General features: G+C 45.4%; 1 protein-coding gene across 1 annotated transcript; it reads right to left on the bottom strand.

Annotated features, from left to right (window-relative positions):
* ezrb (ezrin b) lies at positions 1-27,498 on the bottom strand. Its single transcript, XM_084483612.1, has 14 exons — positions 27,314-27,498; positions 26,389-26,498; positions 21,165-21,248; positions 14,201-14,296; positions 11,987-12,261; positions 11,519-11,602; positions 10,831-10,977; positions 8,823-8,919; positions 7,925-8,088; positions 6,838-6,968; positions 5,875-6,035; positions 3,270-3,362; positions 2,508-2,759; positions 1-1,897 (listed from the first exon to the last, which is right to left on the bottom strand). Exons 2-14 carry the CDS (start codon positions 26,398-26,400, stop codon positions 1,733-1,735), a joined length of 1,761 nt encoding a protein of 586 aa, XP_084339738.1. The 5' UTR covers positions 26,401-26,498; positions 27,314-27,498; the 3' UTR covers positions 1-1,732.
* Between the last annotated feature and the right edge of the window lie 500 nt (positions 27,499-27,998).

The following is a 27,998-nucleotide window of genomic DNA, read 5'->3' as shown; positions in this document are numbered from 1 at the left end:
TCATTGGAGAATTCTTTCTTTTATTGACGACAAGCTGAACATCTCATTCAAAAATCCTGTTCAAAGTCCTGCAGAGCTGTGTGTCTCCTTTACAGAGGAGGGAAAGTAGATGTTTGGTTGATACTTGATGGGCTATAGTCTTGGAGGGACATTTCATTCCTGTTTCTTCAAGAGATAAAAACAACAACCGGTTGGATCACCGCCTCATTCTGCACTTTTCCATGACCAAGGTACCAGGGTACCCTTCATTGTGACGTACAGTTGAACACATCTTTCTGATCATCTTTTGTCCTTTCAATCCCTGCCCCCAGATAATGGGATACAATCAATGTGTTTGAACTTTAATGATAAAGGAAATCATTGGTGTCTTTGAATCGAGTGAAGTAAACCAAACCTCTGGTAGGGGTCCAGAGGAGAAGGCCGCTTACGGGATGGAACAGATAAATAAACGGTCCAATCAAAGAACAGGGAGACAGAATCACAAGACCCAGATAATCAACTAATCAACAGTGACTGCTGCTATCAGGAGGTCGCTATGGAGACCGCTGAATGCTACGGAGTGGACCGCTAGCGCTGACCAAGTACCTAGCTAGAAATTTAGCTGAACTGATTTTAATGGCATGCATTTGCCTTCATGTATAAAATAATAATTTACAGTTATACCTCATTCATTTAGCAATCTAACAAGGTACATAACCTATGAAGCTGTTATGGTCAATATATAGAATATTTGAAGCACATTCGTCCTCATTGTCATTAGTAAAAATGGCAACAAAAACAAAAAAAAGAAATATACAAACCGGTGAAAGATGAAAAACCCTTCTTAATGTCCCATATACAGTATAAATATATCAAACTAAGCATGACTTCAGGTAACGGTAGAGCTATATTAAAACATGAATGGAATTGTTTAGAAACAAGAGAATCTCTACTCTTTCCCTTTCATAAGCTGTCCCGGTGAAAGGTCTCACTCACATCTCTTCCAACCAACACGAATAAACATTGCAAAGAAGCAAGACTCTGATTACATCTATGTGCACATAATGGAATATTACAAAAATAATAAATTTGGCTATTCCCCCAACAATTTCATCACACCTCTGGTTAAAATAAATTTCGAGCCTGTACGATTACACATGATCCAAAAAAACAACACAAATATGATTGTAGACACTAGAGAGGAAAAAGGATTTGGCACTACGTTGTTATTTTTGTAATAATATATACGTATTTATAGAAGCCCTGTGTGTTGCCTAGCAAACCAAAAAATAGAGAGCTTCCATCATCTGTGAAGGGCAGGCGTCGAGGAACATCTGCCGTTTTGCTCATACTGCTTCAGTATTCGGAGGAGTCTGATCTGTGTGCCACAGTGTGTTCTATATGCGAGTGTGTATGTGTATGTGTGTGTATGCGTGTGTATGTGTGTGCGTGTGCACACTTAGTGACGTGCATTCGGTTCCTGTGAGTGTATGTACCTGTGTATAGATGTGCATGAGTGTTTATGTATTTGCATATGTGTGTTTGTGTGTGTGTGTGTGTGTGTGTGTGTCTGCACATGTGCGTGTGTGTGTTTCTGCGTAAGTGATTGTGCATCAAGTGGATTAGAAGAGCCTAGTTGAGCAAAGCGAGGCGACCAATCAGAAGAGGAGAATTGCATGACCCTGGTCCGGGGCTGGGCCGAGGCAGAGGCAGTGGGAGGGGGCGGGGGGGGGGGGGGGGGGGAGAGGGGGCCTTATAAGGCCTCAAACTCGTCAATCCGCTGCTTTGTGTTGCCCTGCCGGATCTGCCTCAGGGTCTTGTACTTGTCGCGTCCGGCGCGCACGTTCTCCGTGTGGAGCAGGTCGTTCTGCGTCTTCTTGGTGTCGTCGCGGGCCTGGGCCAGCTCCGAGGTCAGCGCCTTGAGGGAGGGGAGGGGGAGAGGAGGGAGAGGAGATGAGAGTGAGTGGGTGGGCACGTGATTGGAAGAAAACATCAGAATATCAAACCAAATTCTGATTTGTTGTGCTGCTGCTTCCACAGTTTGTAACACACACAGTGTGTTACAATCCGCGACAGGGTCTTGGACGTCACTGCTGAAGGCTAAAATAAATGTGCTTAATGGACACAGGATTCTAGCGTGGCTTTGTTTGATTGTTTTTAGTATGAGACAGCCTTGAACCAGTTTTTTGCGTGTTTTTTCACCTGCCATATTCTGCATCACAAGCTGTAATGAATGAAAGTTGCATGATGCAAGAAATATAATAATCGTATCCAATAAAAAAATGATAACAATGATAATTGTACTTCTATTGGGGATAATAGTCGCAATATTACAATTGATAACGTCTACAAAAACATACTGTGAAAGTAGTTAATCCCATGGAAACAAACATGGAATCTATACGACTACCAACAGTAATCTACACCACCAACACCACCACTTCGAACAATCAATTTCAGACAAGGGTCTCCGTAGTGTCAGCCTCGTCGTCGTCTCCGCCCCCCCGCCGCCCCGACGGGCTCCTCACCATCAGCTGCTTCTGCACGCGCTCATTCTTCTCGGCCTCGGTGAGGCGCTCCTCCTCGTAGCGGTGGTCGTTGATCTCGTCGTAGTGCAGGTCGGCGCTGTGCGTGCTCGACTTCTCCTCGCTGTCGCTGTAGTCGTCCGTCACCGCCGCGGGCTCGTACAGCATGGGCGGCGGAGGTGGCAGGGGCGGCGCCGTCATCACCATGTGCAGCTCCTCCTTGGTCTTCAGCAGGTCGTCCTGGGCCTCCCGGGCCTGGGGAGGGAGGGAGAGGGTATAGAGGAGAGGGAGAGGGAGGATAGAGGGAGAGAGAGGAGAGGGAGGGAGAGAGGGAGGGAGAGAGGGAGAGAGAGAGAGAGAGTATAGAGGAGAGGGAGAGGGAGGATAGAGGGAGAGAGAGGAGAGGGAGAGAGGAGAGGGAGAGGGAGGGAGAGAGGGAGAGAGAGGATAGAGGAGAGGGAGAGAGAGAGAGGGAGAGCGTTAAGACATGATGTTAAAACATGATCTTTTATTTTTATGTTTTAGCAAAACAGTCCAACCACAAAGAACAGTGCTTAATATTCACAGGCTATTACTTGTTATTCATAATTGAATATGCACCATCAAAAAAAGAGGTAAAACATGTAGAACTACTTTATACCCCAGGGCCACAAGACAAGAAATCCTGCATGTATATATTTTTTGTCTATGACCCCAACCATCAAACTGTGACACCAAAGGTTGTGATTGGTAGGTTGTGTTGACGGACAGCTATAAGCGCCCTACCCTGTGCTGCCACGTGTCTGCCTCCTCCTCCTTGCATCTCCTGGCTTCCTCCAGCAGGGCGATCTTAGCTGAGTGCTCAGCCAACTCTGCAGCCTAAAGGGGGAAAAAACACACAGAATGTAGTGATTCTTGTCTTTTAGCAAGTCATGCTCAATATTTGTTATGGAGATTGACATGTGTAACTTAGAATGTTTTTAATGTATAAATCTTTCTCTCATTGTGTTAATTTATATCATTATATAAATACTATATATATTATATATTGCATTGTACATTGTAGGTTAGTCTTTCAGGAATATAAGATTATAAGAGTGGCCTCAGCCACTTCGGGGTGCCCTCTGATATGCTGATAGTCTGAAGTTTGATGCTCTCATGGAAAATTGTTGTTGTCTTGGAGCATCATGTGCTCTAATATATCAGCTTTGGGTGCCAAATACAGAGCAAAGCACAGTCTGTCCAAACAAACACAGAATGAGAGAAATCAGAAGAGATGTAACAAGAGCTGAGCGGAGGTACATCAGACCTGTGTAGTGGCTTTGAAAAGTTTCCAAAGAGTTTGAGTGTGTTTGCGTGTGTGTTTGTGTGTGTGTTTGCGTGTGTGTTTGTGTGTGTGAGGGTCACCCCCTCCTTCATAACAACGCCTTTGACCCGGACCAGACCCACCAAACTGCTTCTGCTTGTTTGTTGTTTGTTCACGGTGTGTGTGTGTTAGTGTCTGCGAATCTAAAGACTGTTTGGACAAGGAAAACCTGCTTTTCCATAAACAAAACTTTGTGTATTAAAGGATTTAGGATTTAAATCTGAAATCCCTTAGTTAAATAAGTGCAATAAGAAAAGCAATTGTTTTGGGTAACGTCGAAAAGAGAAAGTTACGATAATGAAAGCAACCTGTAAAGTGATTGATAAGACATTTTGGGTCTAAATTTGGACGTTGACTACCTCTAGAAGCCAAGCATTACAATAACGCCAAAGGGTCATAAGGGCCTGTTGGGGCTTTTTGGTGTGTGGCTCGTCATGGCTACCAGGAGAGTAACTAACGTACTAGGGTTACCAGCCAGAGCTGCCAGCAGGACTATTATGGGGTGGAAGGGTGGGGTTTAGTGTTGGACCGGACCGGCTCCCACAATGGGCCCCAGTGGGTGCTTTACAGAGGGGGGGGGGGGGGGGAAGGTGGTTTTCCGGAAAACAGTGTGGGTGTGGTTTTCCCGCCCGCCGTTACTAAAAGCTTTTGTTGTTTCTTCTACCGGAATGCCACCGATACCCTAAGTGCTGTGGAAAGATCTTCACTGGTGCAGGTACACATCTAAATCAATCACCATAGAGAGATTGAACACTTCCTGAACTCTACTTGATCGATTCACTCTCACTCTGTCTCTCTGTCTCTCTCGTTCTCTCTCTCTCTAGCGTGCCACTGGAATCACCAGGAGCCGAAACCAAATCTGGCAAGGCGTGGAGGCAGAAAGGACCAAATTGGGCGGGCAAACCAACTGCCATGCAAGAATTAACACCCTCTGCCAGGAAACTAGGCTCTCACATTCTGGCCCTTCGCCAGAGTGGTCTCTCTATCAGACCTTTGGCGGGCGACCAATACGCCGGATTACAAATGAAGGTCTCTAATTGGAGTCCGAGTTGCTAAAAATAAGGGAAAAAGCAGGCCTCCCCGAAAAAGGTAAAAGGCCTCCCGAGTTCATCAGTGTTGCCCTCCTATGGACACTGTTTACCGCATTCTGTAGCATTTTCAATGTGTTCACAAAGGGGGAGTTTCATTTTTGTAGGACTTGTTTCAATGGACCCTACCCTGCGAGTCTGTAAGCTAACCCCAGCAAATGTTGCACACGTATTTCTCTGACGGTATGTTCTGACGAAAGGCCAGGAAAAGTTGTGGGTCTGGTGTTTTATTTATCATCACTAGTTTTCCTACTATCTGCCACTATTGATGGCTCGTTCGCGAATTAATCAGTTCGAACGAACGACTCTTTAACATGAACAAACGTATCGTTCGTTCTCCGAGACTCGACTCCCAGCTCCACCCACTAGTCACTGAGTTGCGCTGACTCGCAAGTCACCGCAAGATCACTGACTGTGGTTAGCGGTGAAGACTCGAGGACTGAGAAGTCATGAGAGCCAGACGGGCAACAACATCGCGATTCCGAACATGAAGGAAAAGGAACTTAGTTAATGTTGTGTTGATTGATGACCATTTGCACCATTGCACGATCGTGATTCGTTTGAGAATGAGAACGAGGGAGGAGCTGAGTCTGACCGACTCAGTGACTGAGAACCATGATTCACCGCTACCGGAAACACGACTGAACGAACGAACGAACGAACGAATGATTCAACGACTCTTCTTGGCGAACTGACCGACGCGAACTGATTCATTCAAACCAATCATGAAATCCACCACTATCTACCACTATCTGTCATTACTAAACAACCTCAAAACTCTTTTTATAGCGTCTCACACCCTTTTTCGTCTATCTACTATCTCCCGGTGATGCTCGATGTTTCATCCACTGTCTTCCATCTTCTTTCTCTGTGCCCCGCCCCTTTCTCTGTGCCCGCCCCTTCCTGTGTGTGTCGCCGGGGTGTGGCGGCCACCCACCAGCTGCTCCTGGCTCTTCATCTGGTCCTCGGCCTGGCGGGCCAGCTCCTCCTTGGCCAGCAGGGCGGCCTGCCTCTCCATCTCCAGCCGCGCTGCCTCGTCCGCCGCCCGCTGCCTCTCCTGGTCCAGCATCATGGCCCTCTGCACCTGGTCCTGGAGCTCTGGGGGCGGGGGGGAGGGGGGAGGAGAGGGGGTGAGATGAGGCCGTCACCGATGTATGAACTTAAAGGGGGCCGATGCCTCACCCGTACCTTAACCTTAACCTTAAGGACCTGCACCTGAATGGGCTTGAGGTTGCCATGGATAAAAGCGTCTGCTAAATAGCAGAGTAATATTAATACAATGAATAATATCTTGCGGCTCGGAGCTCGGCCAGGTCTGTTTGATAAAATGATGTCATAAGTAAGGCGAATAGTTTGTCATTCACGTCATTCTGTCATTCACTCATCAGTATAATTATGAGCTTCATAATTAGCAGTTATTCACTGACATGACTGTGCACGACATATTTCCAGAAACCTGCTCCTGTATTTCAGGTTTAGACTTGTCGTTCAATCATAAACAGATTAAAACAGCAACAGTCAACAGGTTTTGTTTGAAGTTAACACAGCATATACTTGACCCTTCCTTTACACAGAAACCACCCTGAGATGGTAGGATTACAAGTTCCTCATAGTTTCAATCGTTACATCTCAGGACTCTAGATTTCTAGTCTCCTGATACAAAGGAGGAATCCAGAACTACAGTACACACCCAGCCAACCACACACACACACACACACACACACACACATGCACACACACACATGTACAGTGATAGACGAAACATCAACACACACACACACACACACACACACACACACACACACACACACTCTCACACACACACACACACACACACACACACACACGTGTACAGTGATAGACGAAACATCAACACACCCACGCACACACAGAGCCTGACCTCTCTCTGCCTTCTTGGTCTTCTCCTCAAACTGGTAGAGTCTCATCACCAGGTCCTGCTTCTCCCGCTCCATCTGATCCTTCTCCCTCTCGATGGCCTCCCGCTTCTTCTTCTCATTCTCCAGCTGGGCCCTGGAGATAAGAACACACACACACACACAATGAGAGAGCTGCCACAAACACCTAGAGTTACAGCCTCCGACACAATGCAGGGCTCCTAGGCCTCTCCCTGAACCACCATGTGCGAGAACGAGCGCTCTGACAGTAGACACACACGCGGTGACACAAATGTGTTCAGCTGCCCGGCTGCAAACACAAACTGCATTTTTCTTTTGTCCGCTCTGGGAGACTGATCGTCAACGCCTCAATCACATTCTTTTTCAGGGTTTTTTTTTGTCCTTCAAACTTCTGTCACTCTGTATTGTGCGTGGTGCAAAAATGCACCCATGTGAGACAAAAAAACGTTTTTATAAACTCTTACGGAACAAACAGTATGTAGGCCAGGATGTAATCTTCCCTTTCCCTGAGCCATTTATTGTCCAGACGCACTGCTCTGAGCGACGGTGACCCTCTGAGAACATAGTCCCTTTGGCTGGCTCTGTATCCCATGGCAGACAGAGTTACATCAGTGTGTTTGAACAGCTGCGCAGGACAGTAGTTTGGCGCCAGACAGCAGTAGCTCTGATAGGCAGATAATAAGCTGATAAATGTGTGCGTGCGTGCGTGCATGCGTGTGTGCATGTGAATCATTCAAATTTGTGTGAGAACTTGCGTATTGCATATGTTCTCCCCCACTTTTGCAATTACAAATACAAACCCATTCATCCAGCCAAGTGGGCATGTTAAGTGGATCAGACACCAACCCTCGCTAATGCCTCAACCGCTCAACTGACGTCAGGTGGTAACCCAAAGTGAAAAGTGACAGGCAACAGGCGGTTATATATAACAGTGCGATATTAATGCGTATTTATTTGGTTTTCCTTACAATGGTGTCTCTCCTTTGTGGCCACGGGGTGTGACGGGCGTGGGGGGTCAGGGGTCATGAAGGGAGCCGTGTGTGTGTGTGTGTGTGTGTGTGTGCCCCTCACCGCTCCAAGTGCTTCTGGTGCTTCTCCTCGCGGGCCTGGGCCTTCATCTGCTGCACCTCGATGGTGTCGGGCTTGCGGCGGCGCATGTACAGCTCGTGGTTGCCCATGCACAGCTGCAGGATGCGCTTGTTGATGCGCAGGCGAGCGGCGTAGAACACAAAGTCCTGACGGGACAACCCCGGGAAAAAAGACAGACCATTTTTGGTTAAACAACAAAGAAAACAAACCGCAGTTTGGTAAGTGAGAGGTATTGTGGGAGGCGAGGAAGGGAGGGGGCGGGGGAAAGGGGTAACATAGCAGTAAAAAAAACCTGTGGTGGTTTTGGTGTTCGACAGGAATGACAAAGGGGAAGCTGTTAATGCCTATCATGACCGCACCTTTCCCCAGGTTCTCCTCTAGAGGTAATATAGCTTCAGGAGCTGAGATAAACCGCCAGAGAAACCACATCACCATACATATATATATATATATATATATATATATATATATATGTGTGTGTGTGTGTGTGTGTGGGTGTGTGTGTGTGTGTGTGTGTGTGTGAGTGAGTGAGTGAGTGAGTCAGCATGCAAATCCGTCAGTGGTGAGTGAATGGAAAATGTGGGTGTGTGTATGGCTGTGTGTGGGTTTGTGTGAGTGTGTATGGGAGTGTGCATGGTTGATGCTTCAGTGTGTGTCCGTGTACTTGTGGGTTACAGATGCAGACATCTGATGTAGCAAGTCAATATGCATGCACAGGTAAAAAGCACAACTCTCTCAACTCAGTATACAAAATACTAAATACAGTATACATTTTTTTGGAATAGACTGCCTAAAAAACAATCCCTACCTTTTGGATATGATATAATGAATTATTATATAATGATTATTTGATTTCTTTGTCGGTTCATCTTGTTCTTACCGGGGCTTTCTTGTCGATCGGTTTGATGATAAACTTCTTGTCGTTGAAGGAGATGTTCCGGATCTCGCTCCAGGGGAAGCCTATCTTCGGGGTCAGTCTGTGGAGGAAGGTCAAATGAATACCAATCGGTTACCCTCATAGGCTGTCCGTAATCAAGTGGTCCCGAGACACACATAACAACACAACACATTTTTGATACGTTTTTCTATTTCTATTTCCTAATCAGGCCTTCCAGTTATTTGATAATACAATACTGGGAAACGATGAGGCTAAACTAGAAGATCTTTTTAAATACTACAAGCCCTTATTGTCCTTCAGAGATCTAACCTAAGGAACTGTGCGTGTCCGTAATATGTTTATACATAATCATACATTTCTTGGCACCAACTCCTCAACGCAATGCGATCCCTATTATTAAGTTCTCAAAAGATGAACCACTGTGACATTCTTCAGAAGGAAACTCTGTAACACAGCCGAACAAGACCTTGGCGTGGAATAACTTGAGATACACATTCAGAGAGACCGCAGGGTTCACCGTCACTTTGTGTTGGGCAATAGTGTCCCTGCCCGTCTGTTGGAGGTGTGAGGCTCCTGCTGGGGTGTGTCATGCTCGCTCTCTTTCAGCGGGATGCCGATCTCATTAGATACACCGCAATAACAAAGTGCTGTACAAGCCTGCAGTGTTGCAATGCGCTCCCCGCAGAGCCCTGATTGGCTGTCAGAAGCATTACCGCCTGAACTGGAATAACTGAACAATTAGGCTCCACTGACACACTCCTGTGGAATTGAGGGGAAGAATGTTGAAGCTAACCTAGCGATTTGGTGTCAATCAGTGTGAGCAAGGTCTCATGAGCCATTGCGTTATTTGCGGACCTGGGTTATTGAAAGGAATATGGCCACTGCAGTATCCACGCAGCACTGAAGGGAATTGCTGAAGGGAAACCTTGGAAGATTTGCATTGGCTTGAATAAAGAATGATACCCCAGATAGCTCAACGGTTAAGGTTCGGCCTTCATAGCAGCCTAGCGTTATCTTCTCTAAAGTTAGTTGGCTTATGCCTATAGAACAGGTTATATGTAAAATGAGCAGTCACTATAAGAACCAAGGGTTTCAAATGCACAAACCAATCAATTGAATTGATCCCAGATGTTATGTTGAATTGTGAAGTCAGATTCAAATGCAGTGATTTCACATCACAGGTAAAAATCCTGGCCAATCAAGGAGTTCCTGGTCTTTGTAGTGAAGCCGCTGGCTGTTTAACCAAGTGGCTTACCAAGACGGGAATCACCACAGTACGGCCATTTATCTTTACCAGGGTTGCATTGCCACATAGTAAAGACCTGCTGCTGCCTCCATTGACTGAGAGGCTGAGAGACAGGAGGCCACTCTCCTCCACATTCTTGTGTGACAAAATAGCCTGAAAAACCAGTCTGTGTCACCATGGCCACAGCAGGGTAAGAGAGAGGCTTAGCTACACCAAAGACAGTGTCTAGCCCCGACACACTCTTGCAGGGAACCTATTTGCAGAGAGTGCGTGTGTGTGTGTGTGTGTGTGTGTGTGTGTGTGTGTGTGTGTGTGTGTGTGTGTGTGTGTGTGTGTGTGTGTGTGTGTGTGTGTGTGTGTGTGTGTGGGAAGGAAATCCAGGCAAAAGATGTCACAAGTATTGAGGGATGGGATAGTACACAGTACTACCAGAGGAAGTAAACAGCATTTTGGTTGCCAAGGGAAAGGGAAAGGGGGAGGGTGCTGTTTCTGGACAGAGGAGACAGAGGAGGACAGAGGAGAGGCAGGGTTGGCCTCTGGATCATACTGAAAAACATGCTAATTAAGACAGTTGGGGTAGTTCTGGAGTCAAACTCAAATTCAACTAGAATGTTGTGATTTTTTCTGTGTTGGTCCTTTCCCACTATGAGGACAGAGAGTTAAAACAACGCTGCTCCGCCCTTTCGTCCCCCACCTCCTAGGGGCTTGGGGACCTCTCCCTCGTGGTAGTCAGGTGTATCTTACTTGTCATCCTTCTCGTAGATGTTGAGGCCCAGTGCGTCCACGCCCAGCCACAGCTCTGTGCCCTTCTTGTTCTTGATGTCAAAGTAGTTGACGCCGTACATCTCCAGGTCCTGGGCAATTTTCAGGTACTCCAGCATAGCGTCCTCCCTGCAGAGGACCAGCGAACCGGGTGAGACATGCCACAGCTCAGGGGCACAACTTTAAACAATAGGAACACACTGGTACCAGGTTTCCACTGTATAGTAGTTGTAGTATATGTAGTTTAGTTTGACTTGAGTCACTTTAAGCATCAAGGAGAATGATCATCTTTTACCGGCCTAAGGATTAATAGTTGGACATTAATAAAGACGATAAAGAATATCTACACATGTCACAGAATCAGTATTTCTCATTTACCGATGTCTAATGGGCCTTGATGCTTTTGACATTGATGCCGATCTCTGCACTACAATACAATATTTCACCCGGACAGACTTTCAGACCGACTTCTGCCACTGAAAGCAAAGATTCTAAAAGGATCACACTTGTTTTCATTAGGAAACAGGATAAATATATAATAATACAATATGTAGGCTGCCACCGGCGCTGAAAGAAAAGCTTGGAGGGCTGAATTTAAGCAGAAGACGTGATGTGCTGCTTAAATTAAGATGTCCTGAAGCTGCGTGGGACAGCTGGAGCCCAGACTCACTTGAGCATGCCCCGGTGCTCCTCGTGCCACACCTGGATCCTCTCCTCCCACTGCTCCCGGGACAGATGGTGCTGCTCCTGGACCCTGCAAGAGAGAGGCCAACGTCAAACCACCAGCAGATGAGATACCTGGTCTCAGACTGAGTTCACTGGATTCAATATCATCATCATCATCAGGTTCAGCTACAAGCGAGGCAGCAAGAGGAATAACTTAAATATATGTATATGTGATATATATGTGATATATATATATATATATATATATATATATATATATATTAAAAAAATATTAACAGGAACTCAACACAAATACATATGAGACAGTTTCTCCAGTCTCAGGTTCAGTTACATGCAGAATGGCTGCCCTGGCCCAGCATCACGGTGGAGAACAGACAATACAATGGTTCTTCCACTTTCTTCGTTGAACCTAGTTCTTCCATACAAAAGAAAATCATTCTTTCTTCCTCACCGCTGTGGCAGCAGGCGGTCCGAGGTGAGGTAGCCCGGCCGGTGGACCTCCTTGTTGAAGTCTCCGAATTTGGCCTGCACCGAGTAGGAGGCCAGCAGCACGGCCGTCTCCGGGGGGCAGTAGACCTCGTCGCTCAGGATGCCCTCCTTCACCTGCAGGAAGAAGAGCTTCTGGGTGATGTCCTGGATCAGCTCCTCCGCCACGTCCTCGGGGAAGAACTTGGCCCGGAACTTGAACTGCAGCGGGTTCTCCTTCTTGATGTCCTGGGACGCCACCTGGGGAATGAGGGGAGAGGCGTCTTGGTTTTTACATGGTCGGGACGAGGCCATACTTTGCTACTGTGTGTTTTGGATGCGTTTTCCATGGTGGTGGACGGTGTCACCAAACTAGAAATGTTTTCCTTTGAACTAATATTGCTATCATCATGATACGTCGTTATTAATATTGTGGGGAGCTAGGAATGGAAAATGGAAGAAGCTAAGGTTTGCTTTTATGTTGTATCCTTAATAATAAGGAACTATACAAACCTATAATAAATACTAATATTTTAAATACTATTATTCCTTTTTTTAGGTATAGCCATGTAAGGGGACGTCACGCAACACCAGTCAATAAATCAGATGTATGAAGATGATATTAACTCATCTGGATAGGCTTATAGGTGACATTTCTGTTGCTTCTCATCTTCCATGTAGCAAATGGGTGTGCGTGGGTGTGTGGAGGCGGAATTTCTTTAAATGTTACAATAGGTTGGTTGAGTTCAACTTCAATATCCCTTTGCACGCAGTTCCAGAGGACATTGCTTCTGCACTGACTCCACAACGTCATCCGCAAACAGAGGTAATGCGGTTGAATGACCCAAAGCCATTTGTTGACACAATGCGTCTCTTCCTCTTAATTTCAAAACGAGAACGCAAGGGGTCACGGTGGTTACAGGCTGTACAATCAGTGCCTGGAATAGCCCGGCATCCATCAAGCATTGTGCTGATGAGCTACTGTTTGCCAGTGCGTCCGCAAACAGCACTTCACTGCTGTCCGCTGAGGCCAGTGGAGGGTCTCACCTTGACCCCACTGTTATCGATTCCAACCAGGGTGTGTGCTCACCGCTTTCTGCCAGATAGGCGGACACCTGCGTAGTGCCGTCGAAAGGACAACACTTCAGAGATACTTGGCGACATGATCATCATGTTTTGTCTGCTTATGACGGAATTATGTTTGAGCTAGGCCTTTACCTTCATAAAGTGGATGGAAAAGGTTGAGAATCTCACACCCTGATTCTAACTTTTGCTTTCAGAAAAAAAAACCTCTCGACAACATCACAACATGACGCGATGCCGCTCTATTCTCTACAAGCAAACGTTACATCTCAGATCCACGAGGCAAAGTGAAAAAAAATAAAAGCAAAGCAGTAAGCTAAATACACACCTTGTATAAGTGATACACGAAACTGCCGGGAGTGCTTGTGGAAAACCAAGCTCTGTATATATAGTATGCGTATAATACAGGCAAAACCTCATTCCAAAGGCCCATGCAGTCTCATGCACTGTCAGGCTGGTTCTCTGTGCGTTGAGCACAGAGAACCAGCACAGCTCAATGGGAATAAGCATTACCCCGGAGGACCATAGCGGCAATCTGTGTTTGCGCTAGGCCAACAGTGGAGAAGAATGGAAAGCAGGTATCAGGGATAGGGGGGGGTTGGGGGTAAAGAGTTCACACTAACGTGATACAATACTTCTCCAGCTGGTTTACCATCGTTGTATCGACGCCCCACCGACTCCAATGGAATTTGTGGTGGGCTTAACAATTAGCCACCAGCACCACCCACTCCCCAACCAAGAAAGCCCAGTGGGGTCCACACCCGAGTCCAGACTGCAGATGTATACACTCGATTCTTCCGGGCTTACTCATTGACCACGCAAAAGGCAAACACTTTTTAACCCACCCGTCTGAAGAATGCGGCCCTTTCTCTGGTGCAGACGGTGTGTGTGGTTCCATCTGACTTGGCATTGTGTAAAAGAAAAAGAAAAAAAAAAAAGACTGGACCCTTGGAATGTGCCCCTGGGTCTCTCGAAGAGGGGGCCGGCCACCTCGGACGTCGCAATGTTTGCAACTCTTTAACGCTAGTCATGCGAGTCACATTAGTCACCGGGTTAGTGGAATTCAGAAAGCAGAGGAAAGGTAAACTTTCACTCTTATATTCAGCATAGATCTTACCTTTTTCTCCAGTTTCAGCCATGTGGGGTAACCTTTGCCGTCTGTGTACTGGAGCCCAAAGTACCAGACCTCACGCAAGCCGATCGTTTTCACCACCTGTGAGAGAGAAGAGGAGACAGACTCGTTCAGGATACTGCGCTTCACTCTCTATGATCTAAATCAACGTCTCAATGCCACGTACTGAGATGACATGTATAAGGGGGAGAACTCCAACAAGAACAGTTAAATCCGTGACTTTCCTGAATTAGAGCGCCCTGTGACCTTTCCAAACAGACAACTCGTTCTTCCACAAGAGATGAAGTCAAAGCGGCCCATGCCACAGAGTTCACAGGTGTGTGGTGCAAAGTGCAAAACTCAAAATTTGATTAAGCAAATATTTGTAATTAATGGTTTAGAACGATATACACACCGTAGCAAATAGGCTAGATCATTGCTGAGGCATTTGGTGAAAGGCCCTTTGGGGGTTTCTCCTGCCACCGGACTGATGTGATGAACCCACCCACGGACCACCCACATTCCCAGGAGCCAGCCTCGCTCGAGCACATCAGATTCAGTCGAACTTGTGCAAACATTAGAGCGGCAACAGATATGCGTGTTTATTTGCGTATGTTGTGTGTACATTTCTGCCCCATTGGTCTTCATATGCAAAGCGCACTCCTCCAGTGCCACACCACGATGGCTCCGGGCGGGTCGTTACTGTGCGTGGTAACGCGGGCAAGGCAGCGGTTGTGTTTGTAGTTGTCACCGTGACCTTACTCCTCAAACACTACTCTGTTTAACTTCTGCCCAAATACTCCAACGCTATCTCCCACAAATAGATTATCTCTGAGGAAAGTGGGTATGCTCTCGGTTTCCTTACTGTGTGGCAATACCCGAGACACAGCGCACACAAGAACACAATTAGAAGGGCTGGCCCTGAACAATGAGTGGGTATTGTTTGACTTGTGAGGAGGAGTGGTATACTGTATGACTAGGGTGTGCTGTGTGACTCGCATCCTGTGTGTGACTTCAATGTGCTGGAACAATCTACAGCTAATAGGTAAATGGAAGCCATTTTTGACATACACTAATAAAAATAGATGTTTTTAAATCTACAATGACACTGGAGATGCTGATGTCTAGAACAACACACTTGTTTTGAGTATTTTTCTTTTTGGTGAGCAACTTTGGCAATTTTCTATATATGGTGGAAGGATCTAGAAAGATCTGCTTGTTCTGTTAGAGATGCCACACTCTTCCACTGGCTTACCAGAGAACAGATCATTTCCGACAGCCTATGAAACAGTGATTTTCCAACAAGGGTTTGCAGTCATTATGTGTGTGTACGTGTGTGTGTTTGGCTGTGATTATGCACCAAGCCTTGTAGTGGGAGAATATATATGCCAGGTCCTTATTTAAAAGGTATTTAGTCTCAGATTCTCCACCCAGTTCTCAGGTGGGGGCCTACATCTCCCTAGCAAACTGTGAGTCAACACATACACATTCACTCCAGGCCAAACCCATTCTACCCGATAAGCTGTACATCAAGGAACTTCAAGTATAAAACCGAAATTACTCTACCTTCAACATTGATTGATTGCTTAAAAAAACAGCTAAATATGTTGGTCCGGTTAGCCTGCGAGTGCATCCATACAAGGCTAGAATCCACAGACTTTTAGATTGTGTGCGTGTGCGCCTGCGTGTGTGTGTGTGTTTTGGTGAACACAACAAGCAGTAGCAGAAGCTGAAACGAGAGAGCACTTCAACCTAGACCTCACCTGCATTAGAAGCCCTAAGTGGCACAGAACACAATCGTCCTTTTCATGGTGGTTTTTTTTGTTTTTTTAGGGGGCTGCACAGCGAGTAAAAGCGAGAAGCTGTGTTAAAAGAGTGACGCTAGCTTAATACCTAGCTAGAGGAAAGTTTGGTATTCTCAGGGGGGGATAAGCCTCTTAGGTCTAGCACATCCTTTCCTGTCGTGACCAAAGTAACCTTTTTTCCACCGACACCTACAGTATAACATTTGATTGGCTCCAATATGTTGATGAACTATTGAAAGAATAAGTAACTAGACAGATGGCTATTCACTTCAACTATGTTCTGTTTGGCAACATTGATTTAAAAAACATTTATGGAACCCAACGTTAAACCCATAGGTTAAACCACACAAAACATAAAAAATAGTTATATGGCAGAGCAATCTTCACCAAATCATAACACGTAATACGTAAATCATTGTGATATCGTATTGTCAGATCCCTGCCAGTACCCCTCCCTACTAGATAGATATTGAAGAATGCGGCCTTTGGACAAGCTAATGGGATTCATGTCTGATGGGCAACTGGTCCTTCTGGTAACATTAGGCAACAATGGGCATCTGAGGAAGGAATTCAGCTTGCATTAGCTTCAAACCCCCGCTGCTCCTATCTGCTCTTGGACGTCTCTATCTCTCTGCTAACTCAGGTTTCAAAGTTGAATTCCTCCTCCATCCAAAAGTAATTGAATGTGTCTTTCGCCTCATGTTCATAATGACTGAATGAAGCTGACCCTGAGTCGACCGTTATCACGTGGGTCCTCCGACAGACACCACAAAATGTAATATTTTAACCTTCCTCCTGTTTTTGTATCTGATCTTGTCCATGTATCTTATCTTGTCCATGCTGTAATGTGAAGTGATATATGCAGACGTGTATATATATATATCTACGTCTATATAGATATATATATAATTTAAAAACCCTGCCACGGGCTAAGGCACAGCAGGCAGGCATGTTTGGTCACGCTTTTCTGTGATCCAATCAACCACATCACATTCATCTTTGATGCCTTTCACAGTTTATTCAGAATCAGTTTGGTGTTGGCAGGGCGCGGGGGACAGGATATTGGGAAAGGGAGCTGATTTTCGTCTTACTCATGGCTCCTGCTTGCCCCTGCAGAAGAACGCCTGGCACGGCTAGGGGTCTGATGAAGTCCAACAACCCGACACAAAGAGCGAGAGTGAGAAAAGAGAGAGCGAGAGAGAGCGAGAGAGAGAGATAGAGTTGCTTTTGGAGCCAAGGGCATCTGTGGCAGTCGGAGGAATGCGTGTGCGTGTGTCTGTGTCTGTGTGTGCATGTGTGTGTGTCCATCATGGTATTACTCACTACATCCTATGGTTTGAGTGAGGGGAGGGGAGGTACAGAGACAGACAGGGCTCCCCCAAACAGAGACAAGCTCAAAGACAAAGGGTGAGAGACAGAGAAAAAGAGAGATGGAGAGAGAGAGGGAGAGAGAGAAAGAGAGAGAGAGGGAGAGAGAAAGAGAGAGAGAAAGACATTAAGCCTGTAGTCTTAACCATACAGTTTATGTCTTTGTCCTGGCCAGTCCATAATCCATTATTAAATTATCTCTTTGTGCGCGTACTGACATGTTCAGAAAGTATTTAATAGGCATTTTGCATTTTCTCCAAAAATAGAGAACTAATCATCACTGACTAAAGATCCAGAGGGTAAGGTTGTGTGTGTGTGTGTGTGTGTGTGTGTGTGTGTGTGTGTGGGAGTATATGTGTATATGTTTATGTGTGTGTGGGTCCTAAGTTCAGATCAAGGGTAGTGAGGCGGCCTGTGGTGGTGGGGGTGGTGTGAAGGCCCCAGAGAGGGCGTGGCTGCAGCCCGCTGCTCATCTTAGGCCCCCGGACAGAGTGACGGAGAGCGAGGCTATAATTGGCGTCGACCATGGTGACCACGGCGACCGCAGTCTCCCCTCGACCCCCGAGGATGAGCTCACCGCCGTTACTCAGCATTTCCATTGAGGCTGTCTGCTGCGTGTGTGTGTGTGTGTGTGTGTGTGTGTGTGTGTGTGTGTGTGTGTGTGTGTGTGTGTGTACATGTGTTTGTGTGTGTCCACTGAAATGCCAACACACCACAACACATAACAAACTAGTTAAGACAGTGAGATATTGTGCTATAGATATCACAGCCGTTCAACATCAACTTGGGCACGTTTCTAATAGCAACCCCGGCTGGCCGAACCTCTACTAACTGTTATTTTCTGTCTGGAAGGGGGGGGTGAGGGAGGACTCTTGCTTGGAAATGGGGCACTGAACTGTAAGCTGAACTGTTGCACTATGAGAGAGTGTGAAGGTGATTCACGCGTGCTACACCCACCCCGCCAACAGAGATTTTGACATGTAGGCGAGAGAAGCCGCCACCTAAACATAGAGCAAACCCAGTTATTTTGTTTCAGTTTATTTGAAGTTGCATAGTCTCATTTCCATGGGGAAGAGAAGAGAAAGCTCATCCAGCCATTATTTGGTTGTACATGAAGTGGAACAGGGAATCAAGCTCAAACTCACACTTCCCTGCTCACCATTATTGCCGGAAGAAAATCCATCTGTAATATTATACTGTGCTTTAGGTAAAAAAAATGGGCACAATATAATATTACAGATGGGTTTTTCCCTTTACTTTGGTATGCAGAATCTATCTACAATTAAGTCACCCATGGAAGTCTTTCCCTCAACATGTGTTAAGTTAAGTGAGTAAGGGACCAGGGATCGGATTTAAGAACTGACCGTGCACTACACATGTTTATTTGCTCTCTCTGTCTCTCTGTCACTTAGCAAAGGAGGTTTAAGCGAAGAAAATCGTACAAATGAATGGAAGGGAAAGAGCCTGCTGACCGAAATAACAGGACAGCTCTGTGATTCTACACAGAGGTGCTGTGGACATCCACGGCGATGTCCACAGTGATTACTCACTGTGATTACACATAATTTGCTAGACAGAGCCGCAGTCATTTAATTCTTTGTTGGGGGGGCGTCTGTAATAAGAAAAACATTACGTGGGACTTGTCCTTTTAACTCCTTTCTCTCAACAGCACTGCTGTGGAATACAAACAGCCAATCCTCAGAGACACAGTCACCGGTACAGTAGGCACAAACAAGCTATTGAAAAACGGGTTAGACAGGAAGTGGCAAAAACAATGCGTTTCCTCTCCCAGTGCTGGAATCGTGTCCCAAACAGGCTCGGGTTAACAGGCAATATACTATTGGGAAGTTAAGCCTCTCCACGAGTGGGCAACAATGAGTGCAATGAGGGAGAAAAGAAACCCAGGTACACTCAATTAAGGAGAAACAAACATAGAAAAATAGAAAAGCCCAAGAGTCAACAGGACAGGTTACTTAACTACATAATGGACAGAGCATCGTTATTGGATTGAATCAAGTATGAAACCAAAGACATTGAAACGCCCACGTAAATCAGAATTGTAAGACTTATAACAAGGAAACTAAAGTTTCGAGGCATGTAATATGTTAAAATCAGCCCCAGGGGCCAGCCCCTGACAAGATGATAAGGCTGACTCACCTGACACAATCATCCTGCCCATCTAGGCTCATGACAGTGACTGCCCAAAGCAGTCACAGACAGAGGCCATCTTCAGGCGGGAGCTGCCTCTATTCTCACCTTGAATATTTAAACTCCTCATGCATCTCACACCAAACACACCAAACACGACTTCGTGCCACGACTTAGCGTGGCACGAAAAAAGTACCTCTTTAACGTGGGCGGGTCGTCATTAGGTTTTAATCCCGGGAGGCGGGATTCCCGGCAAGACTATTTCCTGATTCCCAGGAAAGGTTATGACGGGAAATGGGAAATCAAATAAAATAAAAAACGCAATGACTGCGCGTCTATTGTTGTCAAACAGTAACGTTGATGGAGGCGAAACTCGAGCCCTGGGAAAGAAACGACACAAAAACGAAACAGCGAAACGCTGATCCGTGTCCCCCTCGGGAGCGGGTCCGTGGACTCCAGCCACGTCAAACACACACAACCACGCCGAACACACACAACCACGCCGGACACACACAACCACGTGCAGCCTAACTCTAGCCCCGGGAAAGGAGCGAAAGCGAAACGCGAAAATTATTCCCGTTTGCAGCGGCTGGCCACTCAGTTGCCAGCAGCCTGTTTACGTCACACAAAAGTACTTGCTCATTCTCGCTTGGAATCTCGACGGAGGTGCTACTAAAAAAAGTACCAGGTACCAGTTACCAGGTACTTTTTTTGGCGATGGAAACGCACTGTCGGTGGAAAAGGGGCATAAGGGAACAGGCTGGTTTGCTATTCTATGTCATTCAACATTTCATAATTTCCAATGAAGCCGTTTCCACACTAGAAAAGGCCCTAACTGGATAATATCTTGACCCGATTCGATATAAAAATCTTTTTTCATGCATGAAAAAATAGACCTAGGGATAAAGGCTTTATCTATTTTGATCTCTCCCCATCTACTTGGAATTTGCTTCAGGATGACCTCAAAATAATATTGGCGTCAATAGCCTGTAGAAGTAGTATAGACTTTCTTCATGCAGCTCTTTGAATCTCAATGTTATTCTTTCCTCTTAATATGTTTTATACTTTTATCTGTTATTGTACGTCAATGAAAACTGTGTGGGCCTTGCTGTGCTGTATTATCTTGTCAGGGACACTTTTGCAAAGATTTGGTCAAATCAAAATAAAGAATAACCTGTAAATACTCCCTGATTGGCTCAGGGGGAAGCAAGACGGGGATGGAGGGAGGGATAAGCGGACCTCCAGTCCTCCATGAGATAACACTACCAATGCGCCGACTAGGCTGAGGCCCACAGTGATAAAAGCGAGAGCTGCTTTCTCCATACACTCTCTCAGTGATGTCATTCCACTGAGCAAGCCGGACGACAGCTGGTATAACCGGAGCTTCAAATCCAATCCATTTTCCCTTTGCAAAAAGCCAATGACTAGCTCCAGCTTAATACCATAACATTTTGTAGAAGAACGCCCTTTTATAGGATTTATATGATGAGTGAGTGTGGTTTCATTTTCTTTATTCACTTCATTCCATAACAATTATCTTGTGAGAGTGGATGGATTTTGTCTATGGGAGACGAAGAACAAGGAAGCAGACATGTGTGTTGCCTCAGTGCCAACTACAACCCCAGACACACACAGACACACACACAGACCTGGTCGAAGAGCTGCTTGCCCGTGGTGCTGGGCAGGACGGCAAACTCCAGCTCCGCATCCATGGTGGTGACGCGAACATTGACCTGGAAAGAAAAAACACAGGGGGCAATGCCACAGTGAGTCAAGTTCAGTAGCATCAACGAAAACACAAAAAAACAAAAACAACCACAGACTAGTAAAGAGTGGGTTAGAGGCCATCTGATGAAGCAAATAGTGCTCTATCCCAGTAATAAAGAGAGTCAACCCTACTAGCCAAACGAAAGAGGTGCTGAGGTCTTTCGGAGGAAGGGTTGAGGGGGGGGGGGGGGTTAGTGTTTACACAGTAAACACACACACAGGACCCTGTGTTAATCGCCACTCTCTCTCCTTTGCAGAATGGGCTGTTTGAAAGGCATTCAGCTGCCAAATATATAGGGGGTTTCAGTGGAAAATATTAAGCAAGGAGCGCAGAATAATCTATTTCTTTGAGCATTCATCTACTTCACGAGGACCCTGGGAAATTAGCACAGTGATAGCCTGTACCGCAAAAAGTTAAGTGTACCGTACTAGCCGTTCATATTAAATACAAGGAGGATGGGACAGTTTGAGAGTGGGTCCCTATGCTGATAACCCACCAGACATTAACAATGGATAATTAATGGCAGCCATCAGCCAAATGCTGGCCTTCCACACCCTCCTAAAGCTTTGGCTTTAAGAGGGCCAACTGGCACTTTATGCCAGTTGGCTGGTTATCAGCCTCTCCCCACCCCTGCCCTCTTTTTAAGACCATCCATTTGGATGTTAGAGAAAGTATCTGGTGAATCCTTGAAATCGCCTTCGTTTTTCATTTTATCTCCTACTGAGAGCCGGTCCGTGTGGAAGAGCGGTCTGTTTCCCGTTGGTTAATGATTTACCAGCCATACCTATGTGTACAAAAAGACGATCCATCTTGTGGAAACCGGCCTAATGAGAGGAGATTTTAATGTCAACTCACAGAGAGTCCACCCAAGCGATTATTATGCGATGTATAAACCTCAACAAATAGCTTGAGCAAATACGAAGCGCAGAACAATAACAGATGACGTCGGTTTGAAGCCACAACACAGAAAAACACTTCTGTAGTATCCGATGTTCGCTGACGTGAAACACTCAACAAAGCACTGATATATACCAAGACGTATTTAGAGTTATTTGCATGTTCTGCACCCATTATTAGATTACAATGCCCAAGGTTCTTGCCAATCACCAGGGGTTTCCAGGGGACATTTAGTTTTATATCTAGAGTATGATTTTACTTTCTTCTCCTCTGGGACAGACAGAGAGCGGGTCAAGAACGAGAGCGAAGGGGAGAGGGAGAGGGAGAGAAAGAGAGAGAGAGAGAGAGGGAGGGAGCGAAAGAGAGAGCATGAGAGAGCACGAGAGCGCACGAGAGAGAGAGAGTTTGCTAGCTTAAGCAGCCTTGACTGATATCTTTCATCTCCATTCTCCAGGCCATTGTGAAAGGCAGTGAGCCCCAGCAGTGGTGGACACAAGCTGAATGACGCCCACTGGAGAATGAGCCTCGGCGGGAGGGGTTTGGTGCTGACTGAGCTTCTGATTCACGGCTTCCTCAAAACACGCACAAGGCCTGGGTGACCCGGTCGAGACCGCTGAGGTTCACACACCAATGGCAGAAAACTGGTGGAAAAGCTCACCATTGTGCGGCTGTCCGGCCTTTGTGGAAAAAGGTGGAGTAAATGCAGGTCAAATCTATTGATCATCAGTGGGTCTCATTTGGGAGAAAGTTAGCTTGTTGCATAGGGAAATATGGTCATTTGAATTTCCCTAGTGCGTGGTTCAAAAAGAAAAGGGGAGAGGGAGGCCCGTGCCGACCTTGCTACAGCTTCCTCCGTGCATAAGGTGAGGAGCTACGGTTGCAAGGGGGCACGATTTAAAAAGAAAAAGGGGAAAAAAGGAAAAGAGGATAGAAACCTCCATTTACACAGCTGAACAAAGGTGCCCATTCAGCAGCAGGTCCCCAAGCAGTTCCTCTCCCGCATCAGTATGCGTATGCCAGAGTGAACCCACGCTTTCAGGGATTTACAGCAAAAACCGAAGAGCTGTACCAGTAGCACAACGTTGGATGCTTTTGAAAAAATTTTATGTCTGCAACAGCAGCTAAGGCAGCTCAGGCTGTCCCTCAACACCAGTGTCCACATACGCTGCGATTACAGTTGGCGGGGAGTGTGTCCGAGGCAGCGGAGGGAATGGAACATGTGAGTGGGCGCGCAGACAGAAGGGCCAACAGAAACCACTGTGTGAGTGATATGTGATCTCAAAGCTAATCCCTTCAACGGTAACTCACAATAAACCAAGGCTGTGAAATAGAAAACATGACACATATACTCAAAATATACCAGGCAAAGGCCCAATGTTCCACAGACAGAACTTCTGTCAGGGCAAAGAAAAAGGTTGTATTAAGCACTATGAAGACTCACTTCACAAGATCCTTGTCCTGTATTAAGTATTAAGTAAAAAAGTAGAAAGCCAACAGTACCAGACAGATCCATAAAGGTAACCGCCAATCCTGGAGCAGTCCAGGATAAATACTAGACGTACTTTCGCTGAATGAAAAATAGATTGGCAGTTAGTGTTGCAAACACTGGTTTCTACGGTAACCATGCCAATGCTGTGGGGGAAAAAACTGAAACACTACATAATAAACTTTGCCATGGGAAAAGAGAAAAGAGGCAGCAGAGTGACTACACTGAAGAGACGTGGCGCTTGCTTAGTCTTGCATCTTAACTGCCAAAGACATTGTCGTCCTTGTGTGGCCTGGGTTTAAGACTTGGTTTTTGGTCACATTAAGGAGATTGGGCCATCATCATTGCTGTGGCTAAACTCTGAGTGGGGTTGAAGTAAATTCCTCAACGAAAGCCATCCAAAACATACAAGTCTTCTCTGAAGACGTTTGGAAGGCCTTGTAGGACAACCAGGAGTAGACACAGGTAATATAGCAATAAACGACCAGACGAACAAGCTTCTGTAAGCTGCCTAGTATAGTTTTGTAAGTTTTGTATTACATTGTGTTCTCATGGGATATAATCATTCATCTTGGTGATGGCCTGGCCTATGAACTAGAGCAATAGAGAAACTTATATGCCCAGCAGTGGTGCTTCTTTTCAGTGGAGGGGTGGGGGAAGGTGCGGTGGAGGTGGGGTTCTGATGGAGTTGAACAATGTTTGGTTCGGATCCCTTCCGCATTCCTCTGTCCCAGGCTTACGAGGATAGTGCGCCCCTTCAAACACAATGCGTGCAGACATTCGGCCCAATGTGCCGCATCTATTTTTTGCACCGTGCAATGACCCCGAGGGCGTTCCGGCCATCAGTGCGTTATCAATTATTTCAAGGAACAAACATTAACAATGGAGCTGGACATGAAAAGGAAACACCCATACATGTTGGTCACGGCCACGCCTTAGAGGTTTCTATCATGGATCTGTGACCGCAAAGGAAACAGGATTCTGGGAGAGCCACGGAGCACTATCGTTTACCTCGCCGCCACAATGTGTCATTCAGAGGATGGAAACGTGAGTCACAGGAACCCTCCAATCACGTCCCACTTTTTCCCATTGGATGACTCGTCTGGGCCATCTCACCCAACACCCCCACCAGATGATGGTGGGGGTGAGGGAGGCAGTTGACAGCATGTCAGCATGTCAGCTGCTCAGGACTGATTGATTAATTGATTGATTGATTTATTACTCAGGGGTTTTATAGTGTTTAAATTTTCTTTTCACTGCAAATCCATATCTGTAACTCACAAGTCATATTTCCAATATATTTCTATACCTTATTCCATATGAAGAGATTTCCACAGAGAAGAATACGCAATTCTGTAGTCTTTAGGACACATAGGGTGTAATTGCTATGTACTTATGGTAAGGGCTTTTGATGGCTTTAGATTTGTTACTTAGAAAGATGTTTTAGAACGACCAACTGTTTTCAGGGACTTACTATAATGTTAGTGACGTCCTTTCACTCCTGTTCTTGGGCTGACTTAAGTTAGAAAACCTACTTGAACCTAACAGAGCATAGCACCTGAAACTAGACACCCACTGGGTGCCAATAATAGACCTCAGCATTCAGGGGATGCATTTTAGATTACAATTATAGACAGTGGGCAAATAAGAACAGGGGAACAAACTCATTAAAACATACTTAGTGTGTACTCCTCCTATTGGTTCATGTGATGCTGTGTAACCTCCCCTCATGAACTCACAGAGTGAACACTCAGTCTCAGCAAGCAACAAAAAATCTGTGCTTCTGTGTGCTTGACATCATGGAAAGGAAACATTTTGCCATTATAACCCCCTCCCCCAATAAAAATAAAAAGGAGCCAGACGTATTTCTGTACCTACAACAGGGGTTGTGCTATCAGCCCATAATGATGTAATTTCCACGGTGACACTCCTGACAACCCTGAGGCAGTTCTAAACAAGCCATCAACAAACTGTATGACGCCCTGACTGTGGCCTCCTTCAGATGTTCCTTCAGAAGAACGTATACCAAGAGTGAGCACAATACCATGTACTGTTTGACAGTACACGTCACTGGGGCAGCACATTAAATCATTTAGTTGTATTGTTTAAACCACTTCTTAATTAAAGTTTAACTTAACAACTTGGAATTGTTAACATGCCATGACCCCACTCTCATTTCTGGGAGTTAATCATTCACCACACACAGACAATAATATGGTTTCTTATTTGAACAAATTTAACATCTGAATAAAAATTTAAATAATCTCTACATCAGCCAAATACAAATGAAAACTGAAGTTTGAAGAACCAAATAATTCCGTCTGTGTGGTTTGCTAGTTCTGTAAGAAAATGGGTTGTATCCACCAACAGTGATTATACAATACATTCTTAATCTAGAGAAACATGAGTTTGTTTTTAATTTTGAGTTTGACAACAGAAGACAATTGTTAATTGGTGCTTCCAAGAGGATCCTGATCCTAAGTACAATGCAGACAATCCGATTTTACTTTAATAAGAGATTATTGTCTTAATGTCACAAACAATAACAGCAAAAAAGAAAGGTCTGTTATTAAAATGTAATACATTCTCATTGGAAGAACCCCCATATTGTGAAATGTAGGGTCGTTTGGCTAGAGTAAGCCCCAGCACGAATCAAAAAACAAATATTCATCGTAATAATTGGTTAATGTGAAACAGCGAAAGTAAAGTATAAAATACATACCGCTTTAGGCATCGTTGGTCCTTTTCCTTACTTTGTACGAGACGCGGTACAAAAAGAAAGCGTTCCCTGGAAAGAAACTGCTCCGTGTGAGCCGCTCTCGTCTTGCCTTCCTGGAGACAGAAAGAGGAGAAACGAGTTACACCCACCTCGGCGATACTGGATGGGACGGAATAGCCTGCCTTTAAATTGCTGTGCACGACTGGTTGACGCACAGCTTCAAGATGAATCACGCATGAATCCAGATCAAATATGGAAGCCCTTCCCAACAGCTATGATAAACTTAGTCTCCACCCTCTTCTCCTGGTTATTTGACTCAGAGGATGGGGAAACCTGTCGTATCGATACCGATATGGCTAGAAATAGCCTCTTTATAAAGGAAAACTATTATTGGTATAAAACTGCTTTGAATTGAAGAGATTGAAGAGGACACGGGGTATGGGAACTGATTAGTCTGAGCATGGAATCTCAGAATGAGATATTACCTTACAGAAATGTGATATAGTAGTGTGAAAACATCTTTCATATGCTCTCCCGAGTAGACAACAAACCTAGTGTAACAGGAAAAGTCCGGTCCTCGTTGAAGCAAATCCCATGTTTAGGTTTGACGCGCATAGAAGCGACTTAATAGATCTCAGGTCGTTTAAAACATTAAAACAAGGGCAGTAAATCAAGGTGCAAAACGTTGCCGTCAATTAAAATTAGCTTCTGTAGGCCTACAGCTATTTCAACATGTATTTGTTCGGGTTGTTATGTTGGTGGAGCCGTCATGTAGGCGTTAGAGGCGAACATCCCCACTGTAATCCCGCGGACACCTGTTGAGAGATCTGCTCCTTTGGGTCGAGCGGGCTGGTGAACAAGGCGGAAAAGTGCGAAAAGTGTTTCCGTTTGTGGAAACGTACACAGATATACTCATCGAAAGTCTTACCGAATGGTGGGATTTTCAAAATCGACGATTTGTCGTCGGTCCGTTGATTTCCCCCTCCTTCTCCTGTAATTTGTAACGCGCGGCAATATGGCTGACAAGTGGTGGAGTGCGCTCTGTGTGACAGAGCGGGCCGACCTGTGGTCACCGCCGGGCGCGACACACGGTGAGCAGTGGGTCTGGGATGTACTGGGGCTGGCTCACGGTGGCATGCAGGCAAAGGGATTAACACTACCTACTGTGAACGTATTCACGACACTTGGGACTGGCGTCTCAATTCACTTAAGAGATCACCTAGGATAAATGAATGGGTCATATGTAGTGCACCAATAGACCATCCTACCGGTAGATATGATGAATAATTAAAATTCCAATCTTAACTATCTTTGTACATAGGCCTACGCGGTCGCTGTGTTTGAGCCAGGTGCAATAGCTCTACTTACTGTTTTATAATAATAATAATAATAATAATAATAATAATAAGAAGAAGAAGAAGAAGAAGAAGAAGAATATTAATAATAATAATAATAATAATAATAATAATAATAGTTATTATTATTATATTATTATAATTTATAAAGTGATGATTTTCTATGTGGATTATATCATGATGTGGATGTTCTTTTATCACTCAGAGGAATGCATGACAATGATTTAAAAAAGGCTGTTTCTAATGTCATGTTTAACA

The sequence above is a fragment of the Micromesistius poutassou genome, assembly GCF_964030765.1.
Source record: "Micromesistius poutassou genome assembly, chromosome: 19".
NCBI lineage: Eukaryota > Metazoa > Chordata > Actinopteri > Gadiformes > Gadidae > Micromesistius > Micromesistius poutassou.
This window is presented reverse-complemented; position numbering and strand designations above follow the sequence as displayed.

Bases quoted from the DNA above. Each gene is read 5' to 3' on its own strand.
- ezrb (XM_084483612.1), bottom strand. The intron at 6,036-6,837 runs GTCAGGCTCTGT...CCCCGCCCCCAG, and splicing joins GACCAAGAAGGCAGAGAGAG to AGCTCCAGGACCAGGTGCAG. The intron at 1,898-2,507 runs GTGAGGAGCCCG...CCCTCCCTCAAG, and splicing joins GCGTGCAGAAGCAGCTGATG to GCGCTGACCTCGGAGCTGGC.